General features: G+C 45.2%; 2 protein-coding genes across 2 annotated transcripts in view; both read left to right on the top strand.

Annotated features, from left to right (window-relative positions):
* Nucleotides 1-21,810, top strand: part of ZNF600 (zinc finger protein 600) — a 169,195-nt gene that overhangs the window by 141,424 nt on the left and 5,961 nt on the right. The window lies entirely within an intron of this gene.
* LOC100936788 (zinc finger protein 83) overlaps nucleotides 11,413-21,810 on the top strand; it is a 24,872-nt gene continuing 14,474 nt past the window's right edge. Inside the window, 2 exon segments of the mRNA XM_054541145.2 lie at nucleotides 11,413-11,528; nucleotides 14,657-14,744. Of these exon segments, the coding sequence (XP_054397120.2) occupies nucleotides 14,730-14,744 (15 nt within the window). The 5' untranslated portion in view covers nucleotides 11,413-11,528; nucleotides 14,657-14,729.

Below are 21,810 nucleotides of genomic sequence, written 5' to 3'. Positions count from 1 at the left end.
CAAAAAATGAAAACTAATCTCTAAAGACAGAATCTGGAGACTACCTTTTCTAAGTTTGAACTGGAACATGGGCTAATTTTCTTATTCTTGCAGATATTTCTATAACTGCCTTTCTATTTTCATTGATTTCTAGGCAGCAATTAGTTAGATTGAACTTTCCACATACTCCTCTTTCCTGGGCTGGGAGGTACTCTAAAGCTAATCTGTTCTGATAAATAGCATTTTTCGTTTTTGTGGCTTGCTGAGCTAGTAACTCTAATGCATTTGCTGTCTCATTAGTGATGATCAGTCAGTGAACTGCATTGTGTAGTTCCAGCAAGCTATTGCTAGGGCCTTGGAGAGGCAAACAGGGGGTGCACACACAATTTTGTACTGGCAGTTTGTATAGTACTTTGTAGGACCAGAGATTGTGAGACAGGCTGGGTTCATGGGTGTTAACTGACAAATATCAAAATATATGGATATAACCTCCTCCTGGGGGAGAGAGTCTTGGGTATGACTTATAAGACTTCTTACTTTTGATTTGATATGAACTTCAAACTAAGTCTTAGGTAAAGACTTGGAGTCATAGTATATATAAGGCTGGCTATTTCTTGGGTCATGAATTGAATAGGTGATCTGATTTTAAGTACAAGTTCTTAGGTGAGTCCTTGTACACTCATAATAAGTTTGGTATAATAGAGTCTTGGTTATACTGTTCCTTGACTATGTAGTATGTGTACGATGGGGACACTTTTCTATGGGTGCTTCTTTTAGCATGGTAAAGGGGGGTAATAACAGCAAAGCAATGAATAGCATATTCCTGTCTAGCAAGGACAGAAGAGGTCATTGCTCAGGGGAGGAGATTGAGCACAGTGACAGAACAATAGAAAAACAGTATTACAAGGAAAACTACTAGTCTTAAGATTCCTAACTGCATTTACTTGCTCAATGACTCTTCAAGCTTCAGCCATGCATAGACTAGTCAGCTTCTGGTGTGTGACTAGAGCAGGGCTTGTCCCCTCAAGCTTCAGCTGTGTATAGACTGGTCAGACTCCATAGTGACTAGAGCAGGCAGTCTTTGCAGCAGTTTGATCTCATCTCAGGATCAGCCGAGTTGGATGATCTGGGTGTTGCTGGCTTGTCTACTTGTCTTGAGCTGCCAGTTTCAGCTGACTGTGGTGGATCTAAGGCACAACACCTGCAACTTTAACAGCAGTGGGACTGGACAAGATTACAGTATAGGGCTTATCTTATATGAGTCTTAGAGAAGTTGGATTCTACATAGCTGGTGGCCTTGTAGCTGTGTCAAAAAAAAAAAAAAAGAACTGGCTAAATACAGACATTTGTAAAACATAGTCATGTTTAAGAGACTAGGGAAAGGAGTAACAGTAGAAGAATTTGTCTTTCTCACTCTCTCTTTTTTTTCCTTCACTTTGTTCTGGAATTTAAAAAGTGTCTAGAGTCCATTCCTTTAGCCTTAGCTTTTCAGACAGCATTATCTTATAACTTTCCTTTAAGTGAGCTGCTAAGGAGAAGAAAACTTGTTTCTTTTTCTTTTTAACCTTTACTACAATTCTGTGGGCCAAAGGGATCAGGAGACAGACATAGAGCAGTAGAAAACCTGAGACAGAGAAAAGAAGAATGAGAAAGACTCATAACAGATGGCAAAGTAGAGGATGGGTGAGGCATTTGCCAAGAGATGGCAAAAGTGAAAAAAAAAAGATAAGAAAGCAGGAGGAGAAAAGCAACTGGAGAAATGTAGAGAAAAGCTAGATGTACAGAGAGATGAACAGCAAGACAGGAAGAGGGGCAGGAAAGAGGGAAGCTCATCAGAGTGAGGGAGAGGAGGAGGGATTTGGAGCCATGACAGACAGAGCAGAGTGGTGCTGGTGGAAAGGAGAACAGAGGAAGAACAACAGCAGGGAGCACAGCTGGGAATCTAGGGTGCCAGAGAGTGGGTACAGAGGGATATAACAGGGAAGAGAGAATTTAACAGGGAGAAAAGAGGAGGTGCAGAGATGGGAGAAGAGGTGGAAATATATGGAGATTGAGGATGATTGAAAGACTGGGGAGAAGGAGGAAGAAGAGGTTATATAAGTTCCAAGGATGAAGCAGAAGAGGTGGAAGAGAAGGAATAGAGGTAAGAAGGGAATAAAGAGCAGGAGAGGAGAGGGGTACAGAATGAGGTGCAGAATCCCAGGGAAGTAGAAAAAAAAGAGCTAGAGAGAGAAGGGGAGAATGAGAGATATTTACAGAATTAGGGAAGGAAACACAGTAATGAAGAAAGAGGGGATGGGTGCAGTGGCTAATGCCTGTAATCCCAGCACTTTAGGAGACTAAGGCAAGGGGATTGCCTGAGTCCAGGAGTTTGAGACCAGTGTGGGCAACATAGTGAGACCCCCATCTCTGCCAAAAAACAAAAATTAACAGGGCATGATGGTGCACACCTGTACTCACAGCTACTCTAGAGGCCAAGGCAGATGAGTGAGTGAGTTCATTGGATATGATTACTTGTGACATCTTCACTTCTGTGTATATAATATAATAAATAACAACTTATTTAAATTATACAGATGAGACTGAGAATTTTAAAATTCCTATCTATAAGACACGTACATTCTATAAATCTTGGCATCAGAAGTTAGTTTCCACTTGGAATCCCTATTCAGCCACAGGTTGGTGATTTATTCACTTGAGAGTCACTCTCTTCCTTTTTTGCAGGGTGGTGTAGGAAGTGGGGCAGTGAGGTGGGAAAAAAATCACTTTCTGTTATTACGTAATGTGGGAAATGAGAGGACTGGAGAGATCAATGGGTAAAACAGAGGGATTTTATTAAGGTGCACACCAGCTCAGTGGACTCACATCCAAAAAGCTAAGCCCAGAACAAAGACAGAGCTGGGCTTATATAGGCAAGCTTACAGAAGCAGGACAAAGACAGTAAATCATACAGTGACAAGTTAAGTAATCTATACCATAACTGCTGCCTTGGTATAACTCATGGCCTTGCTTAGCTGGTGACCTTGCAGATATGTCAAAAGAAAAACAGGACCTTACAGAGCTTGCTAAATACAGACATACAGTCATTTGCAAAAATAGTCATAATTAATGATTCTGGGAAAGGAGAGACAGTAATTTGTTTTCTTAACCATGTGTAGTTGTGGGGGATGTATCCAGTTTCTTAGACTGCATCACCACAAACCTTTCTATGGCCTTTCCTGTTACTATCCTTGGAGTGAGTTAGCTCAGTAGAGGAAAATTTGCTTTCTTCTTTAATTTCTGCCTCAATAATACTTTTAATTTAATTAACCAATTAATTAATATTTTGAGATAGCATCTGGCTCTATCACCCAGGCTGGAGTGCCATGGAGTGATCTCCTCTAACTGTAGCCTTGACCTCTGGGGCTCAAGTGATCCTTGTACCTTGGCCTCCTGAGTAGCTGGGACCACAGGCATGAGCCACCAATCCCAGCTAGTTTTGTTGTTGTTGGTTTTTTTTTTTTTTTTTTTTTGGAGAAACGGGGTTTACTGTTTCCCAGGCTGGTCTCAAAATCTGATGCAAAGGATCTTCCTGCCTTGGACCCTCAAAGTACTGGCATTACAGGGATTAGCCACCACACCTGGCCTACATTTACTTTTTTAAAGGAACATCAAACCATGGTGGCTCATAGCTGTAATCCCAGCACTTTTGGAACCCAAGATAAGCAGGTCACCTAAGGTCAGGAGTTTAAGACCAGCCTGGCCAACATGGTGAAACCTGGTCTCTACTAAAAATACAAAAATTAGCTGGGCGTGGTGGCATGCACCTGTAGTCACAGCTACTCAAGAGGCTGAGGCAGGAGAATCACTTGAATCTGGGAAGTAGAGGCTGTAGTGAGTGAGCCAGAATCATGCCACTGCACTGCAGCCTGGGTGGCAGAGCAAATCTCTATCTCATGAAAACAAGCAAATAAACAAAAAATAAGCAAAATCAAAAACAGGGACATCAAAACTGCTTTTGTTCTCTTGTGTAATAGATTTACTTTATTTTTTTTCTGTTTTCTCTTCATTTTTCTATTTTTCTTTCTTTATCCTTTTTTTGTGGGGGGGGCAGAATCTCATTCAGTCACCCACACTGGAGTGCAGTGGCATGATCTTGGCTCACTGCAACCTCTGCCTCCTGGGTTCAAGTGATTCTTTTGCCTCAACCTCCTGAGTAGGTGGCACTACAGGCGGGTGTCAGCACATCCAGCTAATTTTTGTATTTTTAATAGAGATGAAGTTTCACCATGTTGGCCAGGCTGACGTTGAACTCCTGACCTCAGGTGATCTGCACATCTTGGCCTCCCCAAGTGCTGGGATTACAGGTGTGAGCATCTGTGCCTGGCCAAGATAAATCTTAGTTTTCAAAATTTCTTTTTTAATACATAATCACTTCTGAAAGATGCCTTTGTTGCATCCTACAATCAGCTCACATCATTTTTTTCTGTACATGTATATTTTTCAGTTATTTTTCCATTGACCCCAGAATTTGTTATATTTTTTAAAACAATTTCAAAATAGTTTCTGTTTGTGTCTGGTTCAGATCGTGATGTGCATGCTTTCTAGTCTCTATTATTTATTGGAAACATTTGGTACCTAATGCAGAAATTTGATTGTTTCAGTGTGTACCCGGTAAAGATGACAGTGACCTTTTACCTTAATATCAAAGTGTAGTTTAACCAGTTTGTCTATTTTTCAGTTTTCTTTCCTTATGTCATTTGTTAAAATCTTGAGCTGTGAGCTATTAAGTGCATGTTTCCCTCAGGCACTCTGGTCCATTCTGGACAAATGTTGAAAGATGGGCTGGATTGGCATGGAACACTGTTTGAAAAGCACCCTTTTTTTTTTTTTTTTTTTTTTTGAGATGGAGTTTTGCTCTTGTTGCCCAGACTGGAGTGCAATGGTGAGATCTCAGCTCACCACAACCTCCTCCTCCCGGGTTCAAGCTATTCTGCCTCTGCCTCCCAAGTTGCTGGGACTACAGGTGCCTGTCACCACACCCAGGTAATTTTTTGTATTTTTAGTAGAAATGGAGTTTCACCATGTTGGCCAGGATGGTCTCAAACTCCTGACCTCAGGTGATCCACCTGCCTCAACCTCCCAAAGAGCTGCAATATCAGGCATGATCCATTGCACCCAGCCACCCATGTATTCTTGATTGAAAACATTTGCTCATGTCTTAGTTCTACAGCTGACCTTCTTTCACTGTTTTCAAGGTCAATAGCTGTGTGTTCACACTTCTGCATTTTATAAACGTTACTGTAATTTTCTTGTAAGGAAGAATTAAATGTTGGGAGTCAATGTCATCAGAACCTTGCAAAAGAAGTTTTTTTAGCCCAGGTATGTGGAAGACACTTCTTTAATTTTCAATAATGGGTGTGATAAAGACCAACCCTTCCCATTAGCCCTCCCAGGCCCACATGTAAGAATTCAGACACATCTTTTCAGTCATCTCAGACCTTCTCAGGGTAACTCAGTGAAAATGTCTTCACTCTGAGCCTCAGTGAGCCTCCCTGCAACTTGCAGATGAGGGGCTACACCAGAAAAGCTCAACCTGAGTGACCCTGGCCCCTGAAATGATTGGCAAAATAGAGTGGGTGTCTGGATGTGACTTTTTTTCTGTGAGAGGGAACTGTCCAGTTGTAATTAGAATTTTAAATGGTATGCAGTACCCTAAAAATTTAAAAAAAAAAAGGCAGAAGAATGGAAGAAACAGTTGTAGACTCAGACACAGAGACCATCTTCAGGGCCTTTCTCTGTATGATGATATCACAGCAAAATCTAAAGCAGGTCATGCCAGTCCCTGGCAGGGAACCCTCCACCAGCTTCCCGTGTTCCCCAGGACAAAAGCCCAACTCCTCACTGTGGCTCCACAGCCCTGTGTCCAGGGCCCCTGCCAGTGTCCAGCCTCCTCCTGGGAGCTTGCCCTCATCCCATGACTCCCTCTGCCCCAGTCACATTTGCTTTTCTCTTTTCCCAAACATCAAAACGCTTCCTGTCTCAGGTCATTGTCCCTGCTCTTACACTATGTACCTAAATGATGACAGCACTGTCCCTTTCTCCTCCTTCAGGTCTAGAATCAGAAATGTCTCCCATGCCCTCCCACCCCCATCTGAAGTTTCCTCTGCCTGTCAGTCTCTTACGTTACTCAGGATTTTTTTTTTTTTTTTTTAGACAGAGTTTTGCTTTTGTCACCCAGGCTGGAGTGCAATGGCACAATCTCGGTTCACCACAACCTCCACCTCCCAGTTTCAAGCGATTCTCCTGCCACAGCCTCCCAAATAGCTGGGACTACAGGTGCATGCCCCAATGCCCGGCTAATTTTTTGTATTTTTAGTAAAGATGGGGTTTCACTGTGTTAACCAGGATGGTCTGAATCTCCTGACCTCTTCATCCACCCACCTCAGCCTCCCAACGTGCTAGGATTACAGGAGTGAGCCACCATGCCCGACCGTTACTCAGGATTTTTATCTCTGCATCACTCACAGCATTAATGGTTTTTGTTTTTCTATTTGAGACAGAGTCTGACTCTGTGGTCCAACCTGTGAGTGCAGTCTCTTTTTCTTGACTCACTGCAACCTCTGTCTCCTGGGTTCAAGCAATTTTTGTGCCTCAGCCTCCCAAGTAGCTAGGATTACAGGTGTGTGCTACCAAACCTGGCTAATTTTTGTATTTTTATCTTTATTTTATTGTATTTTTGAGTCTCAGTCTGTCACCCAGCCGGAGTGCAGTGGCAAGATCTTGGCTCACTACATCCTCCACCACCCGAGTTCACTGTAACCTCCACTCCTAGGTTAAAGCGATTCTCCTACCTCAGTCTCCCGAGTAGCTGGGATTACAGATACCCACCAAGGCTGGCTACTTTTTGTATTTTAATAGAGATGGGGTTTCACCATGTTGGCCAGGCTGGCCTTGCACCCCTGACCTCAAGTAATCTGCCCATCTTGGCCTTCCAGAGTGCTAGTATTACAGACATGAGCCATGGCACCCAGCCCAATTTTTGTATTTTTAGTAGAGACAGGGTTTCACCATGTTGACCAGGTTGGTCTTGAACTCCTGAGCTCAAGTAATCCTCCCACCTCATCTTCCTAAGTAGCTGGGACCACAGACACAGAGACGTGCACCACTAACCCAGTTCATGATAGACCCTTGGACTTTACTGTTATGGAAAATGTGTATAAAGAAATATCAGTGTGTCAAAGCATTATGTCTGTCACAAGCTGGTGAAAGAAAAATAAAAATTACTAAGCCAAAGAGAAAAGTCAAGCTGGGAACTGTGTCAGACAAACCTGCCTCCCATTTTATTCCTAAACAAGATAGCTACAAGGATTTAAAAAAAGTTACAAAGAGGCTGGGTGCAGTTGATCACCTGAGGTCGGGAGTTCGAGACCAGCCTGACCGACATGGAGATACCCGGTCTTTACTAAAAATACAAAATTAGCCAGGCGTGGTGGCACCTACCTGTAATCCCAGCTACTCAAGAGGCTGAGGCAGGAGAATCGCTTGAACCCAAGAGGCAAAGGTTGCGGTGAGCCGAGATTGGGCCACTGCACACTGCACTCCAGCTTGGGCAAGAGCAAAACTGTCTCAAAAAAAAAAAAAAAACAGAAGACCTACAATACTCCCCTCACAAACTGGGAGCCTCAAGCTCTTCACCCTAAAATAGTTCTGTTGAATTTCACCCTGGCAATGTAAACTCATAGCTTATCTGCACAGGTGTGGGACAGAACCCGTCCCTCTGCAAACCTGAGTCAAATGCCTATCTGACTGCTTCCCCTGCTCTAATTATGTAAAAATGTAGGGTCACTGAGCCAGACTAAGGCATAAGTGACTATTCCTCTACACCCTCTCATATATAAATTGTGTATTCAGCGAAAGGCTGATGAGTCACTCAAAGAATGTGATCATTTATTATCTACCTGTGACCCGGAAGCCCCCAATTCCAGTTTTTCCACCTTTCCAGACTGAATTAATGTACATCTTATATGTACTGATTGATGTCTCATGTCTCTGTAAAATATGTAAAACCAAACTGCAGCCTGAAAACCTTGGGCACCCGTCGTCAGGACCTCCTGAGGCTGTGTCACTGGTGCATTTTTAAACCTTGGCAAAGTAGATTTCTAAATTGATTTCATACTTTTGGTTCACAAGCTCATGAACACAGAAAAAAAATAATAGGAGGAAAACTAGCACAAAATCAGTTCCGAAATGACCGAGATGTCGCCATTGCACTCCAGTCTGGGCAACAAGAGAGAAACTCCATCTCAAAAAACAGTAAAAGAAAAGAAAAGAACTAGGTGTAATGGAAAGCATGAAATCAGTTCAAAAATCTGAAGTCCTTCATATTTATTCAACATAAGGAAATGTTCTTCAACTTTGTGTGGTTAGATTCCATTTGTGAATGATATATTTTTAATATTTGATTAAAATAAAAACCCATGCTATGTAATTTTAGCCAATTTAAAGCTGCAAATAATAAATGATTAATTATATACATATATGAAACTTACTAATATTTCACTTAGTATTGCTATTGCTATGTTCTTGAGGCAGACGCTCAGTCTGTCAGATAGATACCTTACCAGAGCGTGGTATCTTCCATATTTGTGCTTAGGACTCTGTGGTGCATGAGTGTATAAACTTAAGCAGGAACCTAGGAGAGCTAGAGTCTGGGGGCAGTGCCTGGAACAAGGCTGGGGCGGGGCAAGAGGGAGGAGGCCGCCTGGGGGCCAGGCCACACAGCGGGAAAGGGCAGAAACAGAGGGTTACCGTCATCTTGGGGGCGGCGTCTGGAGGGGTTGTTGTTCTGAAGGGCGGAGGCCTGCAAGGGTCGGATTCGGGCTCTCTCCTCAGCTGGGCCCCGGATGTCGCCTGCTGTCATCCTCTTGCCCGCTTGGACAAAATCCTCCGAGTTCTGATTGGTGGATTGCTTCTGATGTGCCGTGATATTACCCCTAATATCACAGGGATGTTTCCTGCCCATTTCAAGTTAGTGTTTCAAACAATCGAAGGTAAAACAACATGTTGTAGTAGGCCACCTGTACTGAACGCTGAATCATTTTTCCTCTTAAGTTGAAAATGGTTTTAATGCAAAGTGCCTTGTTGGAGCAGGCAGAGTCCTGCAGTCAGGGCGAGCTCCCCCCTCAGTCTGGGACAGCGCAGTGGGAAGGGGCAGGGACCTCAGTAAAGGGGTTGAGTGGGGCTCTGGTTGCAGAGGGGACTGACAATTAGAGTCAGTAGAACTGCTTGAACCCAGGAGGTGGAGGTTGCAGTGAGCTGAGATTGCACCACTGGGCGACAGAGCAATACTGCCTCTAAAAGAAAAACAAAAAAGAGTTTTCCTGTCAATAATTAGGAAGACTAAGCAGCCCCAGAGATAAGACCTCATGGGATCATTGTTACTTCTTATGGAGTGATAAAGTAACCTTCCTCGAATTGTATCAATCCGTAACCAATCAAGTTGCTGCAACCTATGCACTGGTCTTGAATGAAAACTCTCATGATTCTGCTAAAGATTCTCTGTCTTTCCCTGTGTGTGAAACCTTAACGTCTCTACTTTGGAACGCAGATCTCATTCATTTGAAGTTGGTGTTTCCAGGTGGCTTTCCTCAAGTTTTGTGTTCACATAAACTCAATATTTAATCATATATTCTAAATTTTATTATTTACTGCTGACATCAGTTTCTGTCGGATTGTAGGTGCCTGACCAGAGAGGGCATGTGTCGCTATGTTGTAAAACTCACACTCGTCAAAAAGACATGGGTTAGGGTTTTCCCCCTCCCTCTGGATGAAGCTAATTAGCTGACACAGATGGTCACCTCCATTACCAAATAGAGCCAGGATGAACTATGTGTGACCAAGCGTGTTGTCAAGTCCTCTTCCCTGAGGACTGATTAGTGTTTATCTTGAAAACATGTACTCAATGGGTTGTATAGAACAGTGAAATTTCCTTGTCTCTTTCAACCTCTTAGCTGTTTGCCTCTATTTCCCATCATATTCTGGTTTAAGGCTTATTTATTAATAAAGTGGTTTTTATTTCTCTCATAATTATCATCGCGAAGATGATTTCTCATTTGGGGGAAGATTTATTTTGTTTTCCATTATATTTCCTCAAGATTTAAAGAGTAAAGTAATGAATATTTTTTGGGCCAGGAAGGGTGGCTCATGACTATAATCCCAGCACTTTGAGAGGCTGAGGCGGTCGGATCACTTGAAGTCAGAAGTTCGAGACCAGCCTAGCCAATATAGTGAAACCTTGTCTGTATCGAAAATACAAAAATTAGCTGGGCATGGTTGTGCGCGCCTGTGATGTCAACTACTCCGGAGGCTGAGACAGGAAAATCGGTTCAACCCAGGAGGCAGAGGCTGCAGTGAGCCCAGATCCCACCACCGCATTCCAGCCTGGCCAACAGAGAAAACTCTGCCTCAAAAAAAAGAATAGAAAAAAGTAAATATAAAAAAGAAAATAAGCCAGGCGCGGTGGCTCACACCTGTAATCCCAGCACTTTGGGAGGCCGAGGCGGGCGGATCACTTGAGGTCAGAAGTTAGAGACCAACCTGACCAACATGGAGAAATATCATTTCTACTAAAAATACAAAATTAGCAGGGCATGGTGGCACATCCCTGTAATACCAGCTACTTGGGAGACAGACGCATGAGAATCGCTTGAACCTGGGAGATGGAGATGGCGCCATTGCACTCCAGCCTGGGCAACTAGAGCAAAACTCCATCTCAAGAAACAAAAAAAGAAACTGATAGATCTCTTACACGAATACGCTGGGACAGCTAACTGGATATCCACGTGGAGAAGAATAATGTTGGGTCCCTATGTAACATCATCAAAAATTTTATTATAAAAAAGAAAAGAGAGAGAGAGATGAGGAAGGAAGCCCTGCGGGAGGGGGTGTTAATTTGTCGCCCAGGCTGGCCTGGACTCCCAGGCTCGGCGATCCTCCCGCCGCTGCTTCCTGAACAATTGGGACCTCAGGCTCCCACTCCCGCGCCCATAACCCAGCTGTGTTTAAACCGCTCACCCCTCCTTGGCCTGAGCACTCCATCCTGCATCTCAGGCAGTGGCCTGAGTCTCTGAAGCTGAGCACATCGTGGACTCTCTCCCAAGTGAAAGGAGAATAGAAAGGGAGAGGATTTCTAATCAGTTCTGTGGGCTGTCAGCATGAAATCGTACCTTCAGCCCAGGCAGGGCTTTTCATTTCACATTCTAGTTTGCATCCCCATTCCAGACAATTCCAGGGCTTTTGAATCATGCCTTAGCCTTCCAGGCATGATCCAAAACCCGAAAAATGCCTCTGCTCTGGGAACGATGCTGAGAGACTCACAGGTCCCGCCCTGGCCCCGCCCACTGCTGGTTCTAAAGGGGAAAGTCTCTCGGCCTCCCACCCTGCCCCTACGTCGTCCAGGCCCCACCCACCTCCTCACGGGCCCCGCCCAGACCTGGCTTCTCTACTGCGCGCGCAGATTCGCGCAAACCCGGAAGCGGGTTACGTGGAGTGAAGGTCACATCGTGGCGGTGAGTTTCGCTCTTCTATTAAGTCTGCGCTTACCAGGTCCCCGGCACTTCTGTACCTGAGACGTGGGGTCCCCACAGACCTGGAAATTCTCTCCCTTCTTCCTTCACCCAGGACAAATTGAGACATCCCCATGAGAATCCGGATATCGCTTCCTTTTGGGTTTAAAGTCACCCTGAGGCTGGGCTGTCCCCGGTCTTTCTGCTGTAGGGCGATGTATACACTTCCTGTCACATAGTTTTCCTGCTCAAAACTGTTTTCTGACTCCTCCCGCCCCGCGCTTTTTAAAGTCCTCACCCGAGAGCTGGATTCCCGCCCTGGGCGCCTCCCACCCTCGCCTTCGTAGGCCACTGGAACGCAGCGCCGGGGCCCCAGTCCCAGGGAGGCCGCGTCCTCTGCCTGGTCCTGGAATCCTGCAGACCCCAACCTTGTCTTAAGGCGCCGTCGCCCCGCACCTCCCTCCTCGTGGCGGTCCCTGCTACTCCCTAGGTCTCCCCTCCACAGTCACCTCTTCCCCTGAGCCCGCGTTGGGGAGATACCCAGGGCCTGTCCTGTGACATGGGGTGTTCTTGCCTGCCCAGCTCCAGCCCCCGGAAAACGAGCTCCTCCGGGATGCAGGTGTCTTACTGCAAACCCTCCTGTGATTGTGTCGGCCAAAGGCATCGGGAGACAGAGCAGTAGAAAAGCTGAGACAGAAAAGAATGAGAAAGACCCATAACGGAGGGCAAAGTAGAGAATGGGTGAGGGATTTGTCAAGAGACAGCAAAAGTGAAAAGAAAAAAAAAGAAAGCAGGAGGAGAAAAGTAACTGGAGAAATGTAGAGAAACCTAGTTGTACAGAAAGATGAAGGACAGCAAGGTAGGGAGAGGGGCAGCAAAGAGGGAGTCTCATCAGAGTGACGGAGAGGAGGAGGGGCTTGGAGCTAGGACAGACAGAGCAGAGTGGTGCTGGTGGCAAGGAGAACAGATGGAGAACCACAGCAGGGAGGACACCTGGGGATCTGTGGTTCCACATAGTGGGGACGGGGGTTATAACAGGGAAGAGAGAATTTAACAGGGAGAGCAGAGGAGGCACAGAGATGGGAGAAGAGGCAGAAATATATCAACATTGAGGACGATAGAACGATTGGGGAGAAGGAATAGCAAGAAGTTAGGTAAGTTGCGAGGATGGAGCAGAAGAGGTGGAAGAGAAGGAATAGAGGGAAGAAGGGGATAAACAGCAGTAGAGGAGAGGGGTACAAAATGAGGAGTAGAATGCCAGGGAAAAAGAAAAGAAAACGAGCTAGAGAGAGAAGGGGAGAATGAGAGTTATGTACAGAATTAGGGAGCGAAGCACAGTAATGAAGAATGACGGGCTGGGCCCAGTGGCTCATGCCTGTAATCCCAGCACTTTAGGAGACTGAGGCAAGAAGATTGCTTGAGTACAGGAGTTCGAGTCCAGCTTGGGCAACATAGTGAGACCCCCATCTCTGCCAAAAAAAGAAAAAACAACAGGGCATGATAGTATGCACCTGTAGTCCCAGCTACTCTGAAGGCCGAGGCAGAAGGATCACTTGAGCCCAGGAGGTCCAGGCTGCAGTGAGCCGAGATCATGTCACTGCACTCCAGCCTGGTCAACAGAGCGAGACCTGTCTCAAAAGAAAAAGAGTCGGAGAACTTTGGGTTTAGATGAGTGGGTGAGTTCATTGGATACGATTAATTGTGACATTTGACTTCTTTGTATATAATCTAGTAACTTAAAACTGCTTAAATTATACAGATGAGATTGAGAATTTTAAGAATCCTATCTATAAGACATGTACATTCTATAAATCTTGGCCTCAGAGGTTATCTTCCACTTGGAATCGCTATTCAGCCAGAGTGGAGTGACTTATTCACTTGTGAGTCACTCCGTTCCCTTTTCCCAGAGTGGGGTAGGGAGTGAGGCAGTGAAGTGGGAAAAAAATCCCTTTCTGTTAACACATAATTTTTAACTTAATTAATTAACTAATATTAAGAGACAGGGTCTGGCCAATTGCTTAGGCTGGAAGGCAGTGGCGTGATCTTTCACTGCAGCCTGGTTCTCCTGGGCTTAAGTAATCCTCCTGCGTCAGCTTCCTAAGTAGCTGGGACCACAGTCGTAAGCCACCAAGAAGCCCGGCTAGTTCTTTTTCTTTTTCTTTTTTTTTTGTACAAATGAGGTTTCACTGTGTTTCCCAGGCTAGTCTCAAAATCCTGGGCTCAAAGTATCCTCCTGCCTTGGCCACCCAGAGTACTGAGATTACAGGAAAGAGCCACCGCACCTGGTCTACATAGTGTTGTTTTTTTTTTTTTTTTGAGTTGGAATTTCCCTGTTGTTCCCCAGGCTGGAGTGCAGTGGCGTGATTTCGGCTCACCACAATCTCAGCTTCCCAGATTCATGTGATCCTCTTGCTTCAGCCTCCCAAGTAGCTGGGATTACAGATGCCCAGCAAGCCCAGCTACTTTTTGTATTTTTGGTAGAGATGGGGTTTCACCATGTAGCCCAGGCTACTCTTGAACTCCTGACGTCAAGCAATCCGCCTGCCTCAGCCTTTCAGAGTGCTAGTATTACAGGCATGAGCCACTGCGGCCAGCCCAATTTTTGTATTTTTAGTAGAGAGAGGGTTTCAACATGTTGGCAGGCTGGTCTCTAACTCCTGAGCTTAAGCGATTCTGTCTACTCAGCTTCCTAAGTAGCTGGGACCATAGACACACAGATGTGTACCTTCATGCCTGGCTATGTTTTTCTATTTTTGGTAAAGATGGGGTTTCACCATGTTGCCCAGGCTGATCTCAAACCCCTGAGATTAAGCGATCCACCCGCCTCGGCCTCCCAGAGTGCTGGGATGACAGGCATGAGCCACTGCACCTAGTTCCTGCATGGGGTTTGGTCAGGGCTGGGTCTGTGCCCTGAAGAGGAGCTCATTCCAGCCCAGCTCCCCACTGCTGCAGCGTGTATGGGCATCTCCAGAAGGGTGTGGGAGTTTTCCTGTAGTAGTTTATTGTCTCTGGTGCAGTGGGCAGCAAAGGGGACCATATTTCCTCAGGATGAGGTCTCCTTTGTATGTGTTGTATTACAGGGATGGGGTGTGTTGATTCTGAGCAATAAACAACATATTTTTAACATTCAGGATTGACTTCTAAGGATTCTTGGTACATGAGGAAGAAACCTGGAAGGAGAAGAGGAAAGCAAAGGCATCAGGAATGGCTCTTTCTCAGGTGAGATGATATTCTCGGTGGATTGTTCTGTCTCCTTCCTTTCAGAAACTCTGGGCCTTGGAGTTGGGAATCTTCTCTGTCTCAAGTGTCCTGCCTGACATGTTTGCTCACCCTCACCCATGCCTTCCCTCAGTCCCTCTTATCTCACTTAGATTCCATCTCTCATGATCCAGTGACATGAACTTGGGAAGAGGCTGCCCTGGGCATGGTCCTGGGAAGGGCTCACACCCAGACATGGATGGAGACAGGTTGAGGGTCCCATGGTGTCAGTGCTGTTGGGCAGCAGGGATTGTTCACGGGCCACATCTAGATGTACTGTCAGCTCTCTGTGGACCAGGATTAGAGCAGCTGCCAACGGAAGTCACGTATTAATGTCCACAAAGTATGTGGTAAATTCTAGAAAAGGAGACAAATAAGGGGAAATCTTTTATCCCTGATTTTATACTATATTTTTAGGTAATTTAGTGAGTTACTTTGTTTCTGACTCCAAAAATCTTACTAATTAGAATGGAAAGTTCATACACAGACATGAATGATACAAGGTGTTTTATTCCATCATTATTTTAAGAATAGGAAATCAACCTAAATAATAGCTAGAGATTCTTTAAACCATTGTTAGCACACTAAGCTCGTGGAGATTGGGTGTTAAGAGGCTTCTGAAACAGGTGTTTTCGGTAAAAATAGTTACTATTTTTCTCAACTATGGGAGAAGCACTTTTGTATCCTAGAGGATGGAGCCATATTCTCATTCCACCTATTATTATTATTGTTGTTGTTGTTTTGAGATGGAGTCTTGCTCTGTCACCCAGGCTGGAGTGCAATGGCCTGATCTCAGCTTACTGCAACCTCCGCCTTCTGAGTTCAAGTGATTCTCCTACCTCAGCCTCCCGAGTAGCTGAGATTACAGGTACATGCCACCACACCCGGCTAATCTTTCTGTATTTTTAGTAGACACAGGCTTTCATCATGTTGGCCAGGCTGGTCTCAAAGTCCCGACCTCAGGCGATCCTTCTGCCTCAGCCTCCAATAGTGCTGTGATTACAGGCACGAGCCACGGTGCCCAGCCCCACCAATTAATAGTGAATATATATTTTTATATTTAAACATCACATGATGTATATATTTGTTATTTATTTATTTATTTTGAGAAAGTTTCACTCTTGTTGCCCAGTCTGGAGTGCAATGGTGTGATCTTTGCTCACCGCAACCTCTACCTTTTGGGTTCAAGTGATTCTCCTTCCTCAGCCTCCTGAGTAGCTGGTACTACAGGCATGGGTCACCATGCCTGGCTAATTTTGTATTTTTAGAAGAAATGAGGTTTCTCCATGTTGGCCAGGCTGGTCTCAAACTCCCGACCTCAGGTGATCCGCCTGCCTTGGGCCTCCCAAAGTGCTGGGATTACAGGCATGAGCCACCACACCTGACCAATGAATATATTTGTTTTGTGGTAAAACTCTAAGCAAAGCTGCATCTTAGGCCCTCGGCCATAAAGCGTCTCCTTTCCCTGTCACATCCTCCACCCTCCTTCCAGCCTCACTGGGGAGCTACTACTGTCAGTTTTGTGCCAGGTATCAGAGCAAGTCTCGTACACGTGTATTTCTGCATCGTTATGAGACTTTAGAAAAAAATGGCAGTAAATTAAAAGAAATTATATTTTTCATGCGCGTCTGTGTGAAGAGACTACCAGACAGGCTTTGTGTGAGCAATAAAGCTGTTTATTTTACCTGGGTGCAGGTGGGCTGAGTCTGAAAAGACAGTCAGCGAAGGGAGATGGGGTGGGGACATTTTACAGGATTTGGGTAGGTAAAGGAAAAAGGGGGGTGGTTCTCTGGTGGTCACAGTGGGGGTCACAAGGTGCTCAGTGGGGGAGCTTTTGAGCCAGGATGAGCCAGGAGAAGGGATTTCACAAGACAATGTCATCAGTTAAGGCAGGAACAGGCCATTTTCACTTCTTTTGTGGTGGAATGTCATCAGTTAAGGCAGGAACTGGCCATCTGGATGTGTACGTGCAGGTCACAGGGGATATGATGGCTTAGCTTGGGCTCAGGCCTGACAATATTCATTTTTTTACTTTAGGCTTGGGGCTACATGTGAAGGTTTGTTACACAGGTAAACTTGTGTCATTGGGGTTTGTTGTACAGAGTAGTTCATCACTTTGGCATTAAGCCCAGTACCCAATAGTTATTTATTTATTTATTTATTTATTTACTTATTTATTTGAAACTGAGTTTTGCTCTTCTTGCTCAGGCCAGAGTATACTGGCATGATCTCAGCTCATTGCACTTTCCACCTCCCAGGTTTGAGGGATTCTCCTGCCTCAGTAGCTGGATTACAGGTGCCTGCCATCATGCCTGGCTAATTTTTGTATCTTTAGTACAGACAGGGTTTCACCACATTGGCCAGGCTGGTCTTGAATTCCTGACCTCAGGTGATACTCCCAACTTGGCCTCCCAGAGTGCTGGGATTACAGGCATGAACCAACATGCCCGGCCCCCAATATTTTTTTTTTTATGCCTCTCCTTCCTCCCACCCTCCACCCTCAAGTAGACTGCAGTGTCACACTCGTCTGTGTGAAGAGACCACCAGACAGGCTTTGTGTGAGCAACAAGGCTGTTTATTTTACCTGGTTGCAGGCAGACTGAGTCTGAAAAAGATAGTCAGCAAAAGGAGATGGGGTGGGGCAGTTTTATAGGACTGGGGTAAGCAGTGGAAAGTTACAGTTAAAGGTGGTTATCTATTGTCAGCAGAGGAGGGGGTCACAAGTTGCATGGTGGGGATATCATAAGACTCATTGTCCAGAAGAAGAATGTCTCGAGGTCAATCGATCAGTTGGGGCAGGGCAGGAACAAGTCATAATGGCAAGTCATAAGGTTGGTCAATCAGTTAAGACAGGAGCTGGCTGTTTCACTTTTTTTGTACTTTTTGGTTGCCTCAGGCCATCTGGATGTATACGTGCAGTCTTGGGCTCAGAGGCCTGACATTCCTGTCTTATATTAATAAGAAAAATAAAACAATAGTGGTGAAGTGTTGAGGTGGCAAAAACTTTTGGGGTGGTATGGAGAGGTAATGGATGATGTTTCTCAGGGTTGCTTTGAGTGAGATTAGGAGCTGCATGGACACCTTAAGGAAAGTTTTATAATGAGTTACAAGGAATAGGGATTTAGGCTGTGGGGAGATCTTGGTGCAGGGGATGGTACTGTGGGGTTGTTAAAAGTAGCATTTGTCATATAGAATGATTGGTGATGGTCTGAATGCAGTTTTGTATGAATTGAGAAACCAAACGGAAGACACAAGGTCTGAATAAGAGAAGGAGAAAAACAGGTACCAGGGGACTAAGAATAGGGAACAGCCAAGACACTCAGTTAGAAAGTGTCCAGATGGGTCCCGCATAATGATTTACCTGGTTGGCAAATTTTGGGGCTCTATCCTTGAGTTTCTTTATGTTGTCATATACCAGGCCAGACTGATTTAGGTAAAAACAATACTCTTCATTTAAAAATATACAGAGTCCTCCTTTTTCAGCAGTGAGTAAGTCAAGGCTTCAGCGATTTTGGAGGACAACTTGGGCTAAGAGTTGACTTGGCCTGAAGGACTGATAAAGTTTGTGATATATCTGTAATGCTAGTAGAAATGTCATTTGAAAGGCTATGAAAGGTCATGACAGAAGTTGAAATGCCTGCTATTCCAACCCCAAGGGCAATAGTGGAAGCAGAAAGTCCTAACCCTACAAGTAGAGGGATTAGAGGAATAACTCCTTTTTGTCTGTCTGGTATCATGAGTGGGATAGGAAGCTGTTCAGTCCCATTTGCAAATTGAATTTTGGGAATAAGAAAAATGAATGTACCTGTACCTGTCCAACTAGCAGGTAGACACATGTAAGTGGAGGAGCCACAGAAGAAGAGGCCTTTTGCAAGGCAAAATTGGAAATGCAAAGTGAAAAGATGAGAAGGAGTACTAAAAGAGGTGTCTTTTACCCAGACTCCTAGGGATCCAGCTAGGGTGGCAGCCATCAGAGGTTGTAATGAGGACTGATGGGGTAACTGTGTAGAGGGGGAGGTTCGATTTTCATGGTGTATGAGAAAGTGTTGAGTGTCTACAAGCAAACTTTCACTGTTATTTATGGGGCTGGATATAAGTAAATAAGAAGAGGGCCTGGGAGGAGAGTCTGAAGAGCAAGGGGAAGGTAGCCAAGGATGGAGTGAAATAGAAGGTAAATGTTTTCCTATGCAATAGTAACTGCTAATGTTTTTAAGTTTGCCAGTATTGATAGATGTCTTATCTGTAATATGGAGCTGGAAGGCCCCAATTGTTTCAGTGATATGTGTAGTTGGGCTTTGGAGATGAAGAGTGAAGGAGCATTGAGAAGGTGAAAGGTTACCCACGGGAATTCCAGTGGGTCTTTGCTGAGAGATGCATAATGGAGTGACCACAGAAATAGTAGCTTGTGTTGTGGGGAGTCAAAATATGGGGGGAGTCGACTTGACATAAGGAGAATGTGGCCTTGAGAAGAGTTTTTATTATGAGACATTAATGATGGAGGATGCTTGCATAGCAGGGAAACCTCTTTCAGCCCATATAACAGCATGGTGGTGCAAGATATGGAAGGCATATTTTGAGTCTGTATAAATATTGATGTGTAGTCCCTTTGCAAGAGTGAGGGCCTGAGTTTAGGCAATGAGTTCTGCTTGCTGAGAGGTAGTGGGAGGGGGGCAGAGTGGTAGCCTCAATGATAGACGTGGAAGATACTATAGCATAGCGTGCCTTTGCTGGTGAGTGGCGATTAGGCCTGGTGGAACTGCCATCAATAAGCCAAGTGTGATCAGGGTGAGGAACAGGAAAGGAGGGGGAAATGGAGTGAATGTCAGGTGGATCAGAGAGATACAGTCATGGGGGTCAGGTGTGGTATCTGGAATAATGTGGCAGGCTGGATTGATGTCTGGGCCAGGAACAATGGTAATTGTGGGAGACTCAACAAAGAGTGAGTGTAGCTGAAGGAGCAGAAATTATATGCATCAGGTGTGAGGAAGAAAATAGACTTGGGAAGTTATGAGAAATGTAGAGAGTGAGTTGAGCATAGTTTGTGATTTTGAGGGCCTCTAAAAGTATTAGGGTGGTGGCAGCTGCATGGAGACAACATGGCCAGCCTATAACAGTAAGGTCAAGTTGTTTGGACAAAAAGGTTACAGGGGGCAGTCCTGGTCCTTGTGTAAGAATTCTGACAGCACAACCCTGCACTTCGGCTGTGTGTAATGAAAAGGCTTGGGATGAGTCAGGGAGAACTAGTGTTGGAGCAGTCTGTAGATCTGTCTTCAAGGAATGAAAAGAGGAGTGTGGAAAGGATTTAGGATCTATGCGGTCAGCTAGGTTTCCCTTTGTGAGCTGATACAATGGTTTTATTAGGACAGCAAAGCCAGGTGTCCAAAGGTGAAAGTATCCAACCATGCCCAGGAAGGAAGGGAGTTGTTGTTTTGTAGAAGGGGTTGGGGATTGAGAGATCAGCTGGGCACAGTTGGCAGGGACAGCATGCATGTTTTCATGAGGAATTCTGCCAAGGTAGGTAATGGATGGGGAAGAAATTTGAGCTCTGGAAGGGGATACCTGATATCCTTTGGAGAATAAATGTTGAAGGAGTAGCAGGGTATCCTTTTGCGAAGACTCAAAGGAGGGACTACAGAGTAGAAGGTCATCAATGTATTGAATAAGGTAGGAAGCAGAGGAGTGGAAAGAAAGTAAATCATGAGAAAGAGCTTGGCTGAAGTCATGAGGGCTATCCCGGAAGCCTTGAGGCAGTACAGCCCAGGTAAGCTGCTGGGACTGATGAGTGTCAGTGTCAGTCTGGGTAAAAGCAAAGAGGGGCTGGGATGAGGGGTGCAGGGGAATAGTGAAAAAAGCATCTTTAAGATCAAGAATGGAATAGTGAGTTGTGGAGGGAGGTATTGAGGAAAAAAGAGTGTACAGGCTGGGCACCACAGGGTGGATAGGCAAAACAATTTGGTTTAAAAGGCACAGATCCTGAACCAACCTGCAAGACTTGTCCAGTTTTTGGACACTTAAAATGGGGGAATCATAAGGAGTTTGTAGACTTTAGAAACTCATGCTGTAGCAGGCAAGTGACAACAGGCTTTAATCCCCTTAAAGCCTGTTGTGAGATGGGATACTTGTGTTGAGCAGGGTAAGGGTGATTAGGAATTGGTGTGTGATCAGTTGCCAGGGAGGGAGCAGAGGTGTCCCATACCTGTGGGTTAAGGTGGGGGGATACGAGAGGAAGACGTGAAGGAGGCTTTGGGTTGGGAAGAAGGGTGGCAAAGAGATGTGGCTGTAGTCCAGGAATAGTCAGGGAAGCAGGTAATTTGGTTAAAATGTCTCAGCCTAATAAGGAAACTGGGCAGGTGGGGATAACTAAAAAGGAGTGCATAAAAGAATATTGTTCAAGTCGGCACCAAATTGGGAAGTTTTAAGGGGTCCAGGAGCCTGGCCATCAATACCCACAACAGTTATGGAGGCAAGGGAAACAGGCCCTTGAAAAGAAGGTAATGTGGAGTGGGTAGCCCCTGTATCAATTAAACAGGGGATGGACTTATGCTCCACTGTAAGATTCACCCAAAGCTCAGCATCCCTGATGGTCCAGAGGGCACTGTAAGATTCACCCAAAGCATCCCTGATGGTCCAGAGGGCACTGTAAGATTCACCCAAAGCTCAGCATCCCTGATGGTCCAGAGGGCTTCCGAGGCAATTGGGCAGTGTCAGTCTTCAGCTGCCAAGCCGAGCAGATCTGGGAATGAGTCAGTCAAAGAGCCATGGGCCAGAGCTTTAGGGGCTCTAGGAGTGGTGGCTGGGTGAGCTGGGCAGTCTGATTTCCATGGGTCCCTGCACAGATGGGACATGGCTTGGGAGGAATCCCTGGCTGTAGACATTCCTTGGCCCAGTGGCCAGATTTCTGGCACTTGAAGCAAGATTCTGAGGGAGGAGGTCCTGTGGGAATGCCTGACCACTGCAGCTTAGGTGTTTTGAAGTTCTTGTGTGCTGGAGGTGCAGCTGAGTTTTGTCTCACAGCAGAGGCAAGTAA

This window comes from Pongo abelii, chromosome 20 (genome assembly GCF_028885655.2).
Source record: "Pongo abelii isolate AG06213 chromosome 20, NHGRI_mPonAbe1-v2.0_pri, whole genome shotgun sequence".
In the NCBI taxonomy this organism is placed as follows: Eukaryota; Metazoa; Chordata; class Mammalia; order Primates; family Hominidae; genus Pongo; species Pongo abelii.
The sequence above is the reverse complement of the archived record's forward strand: the minus strand, read 5'-3'. Positions and strand labels throughout refer to the sequence as shown.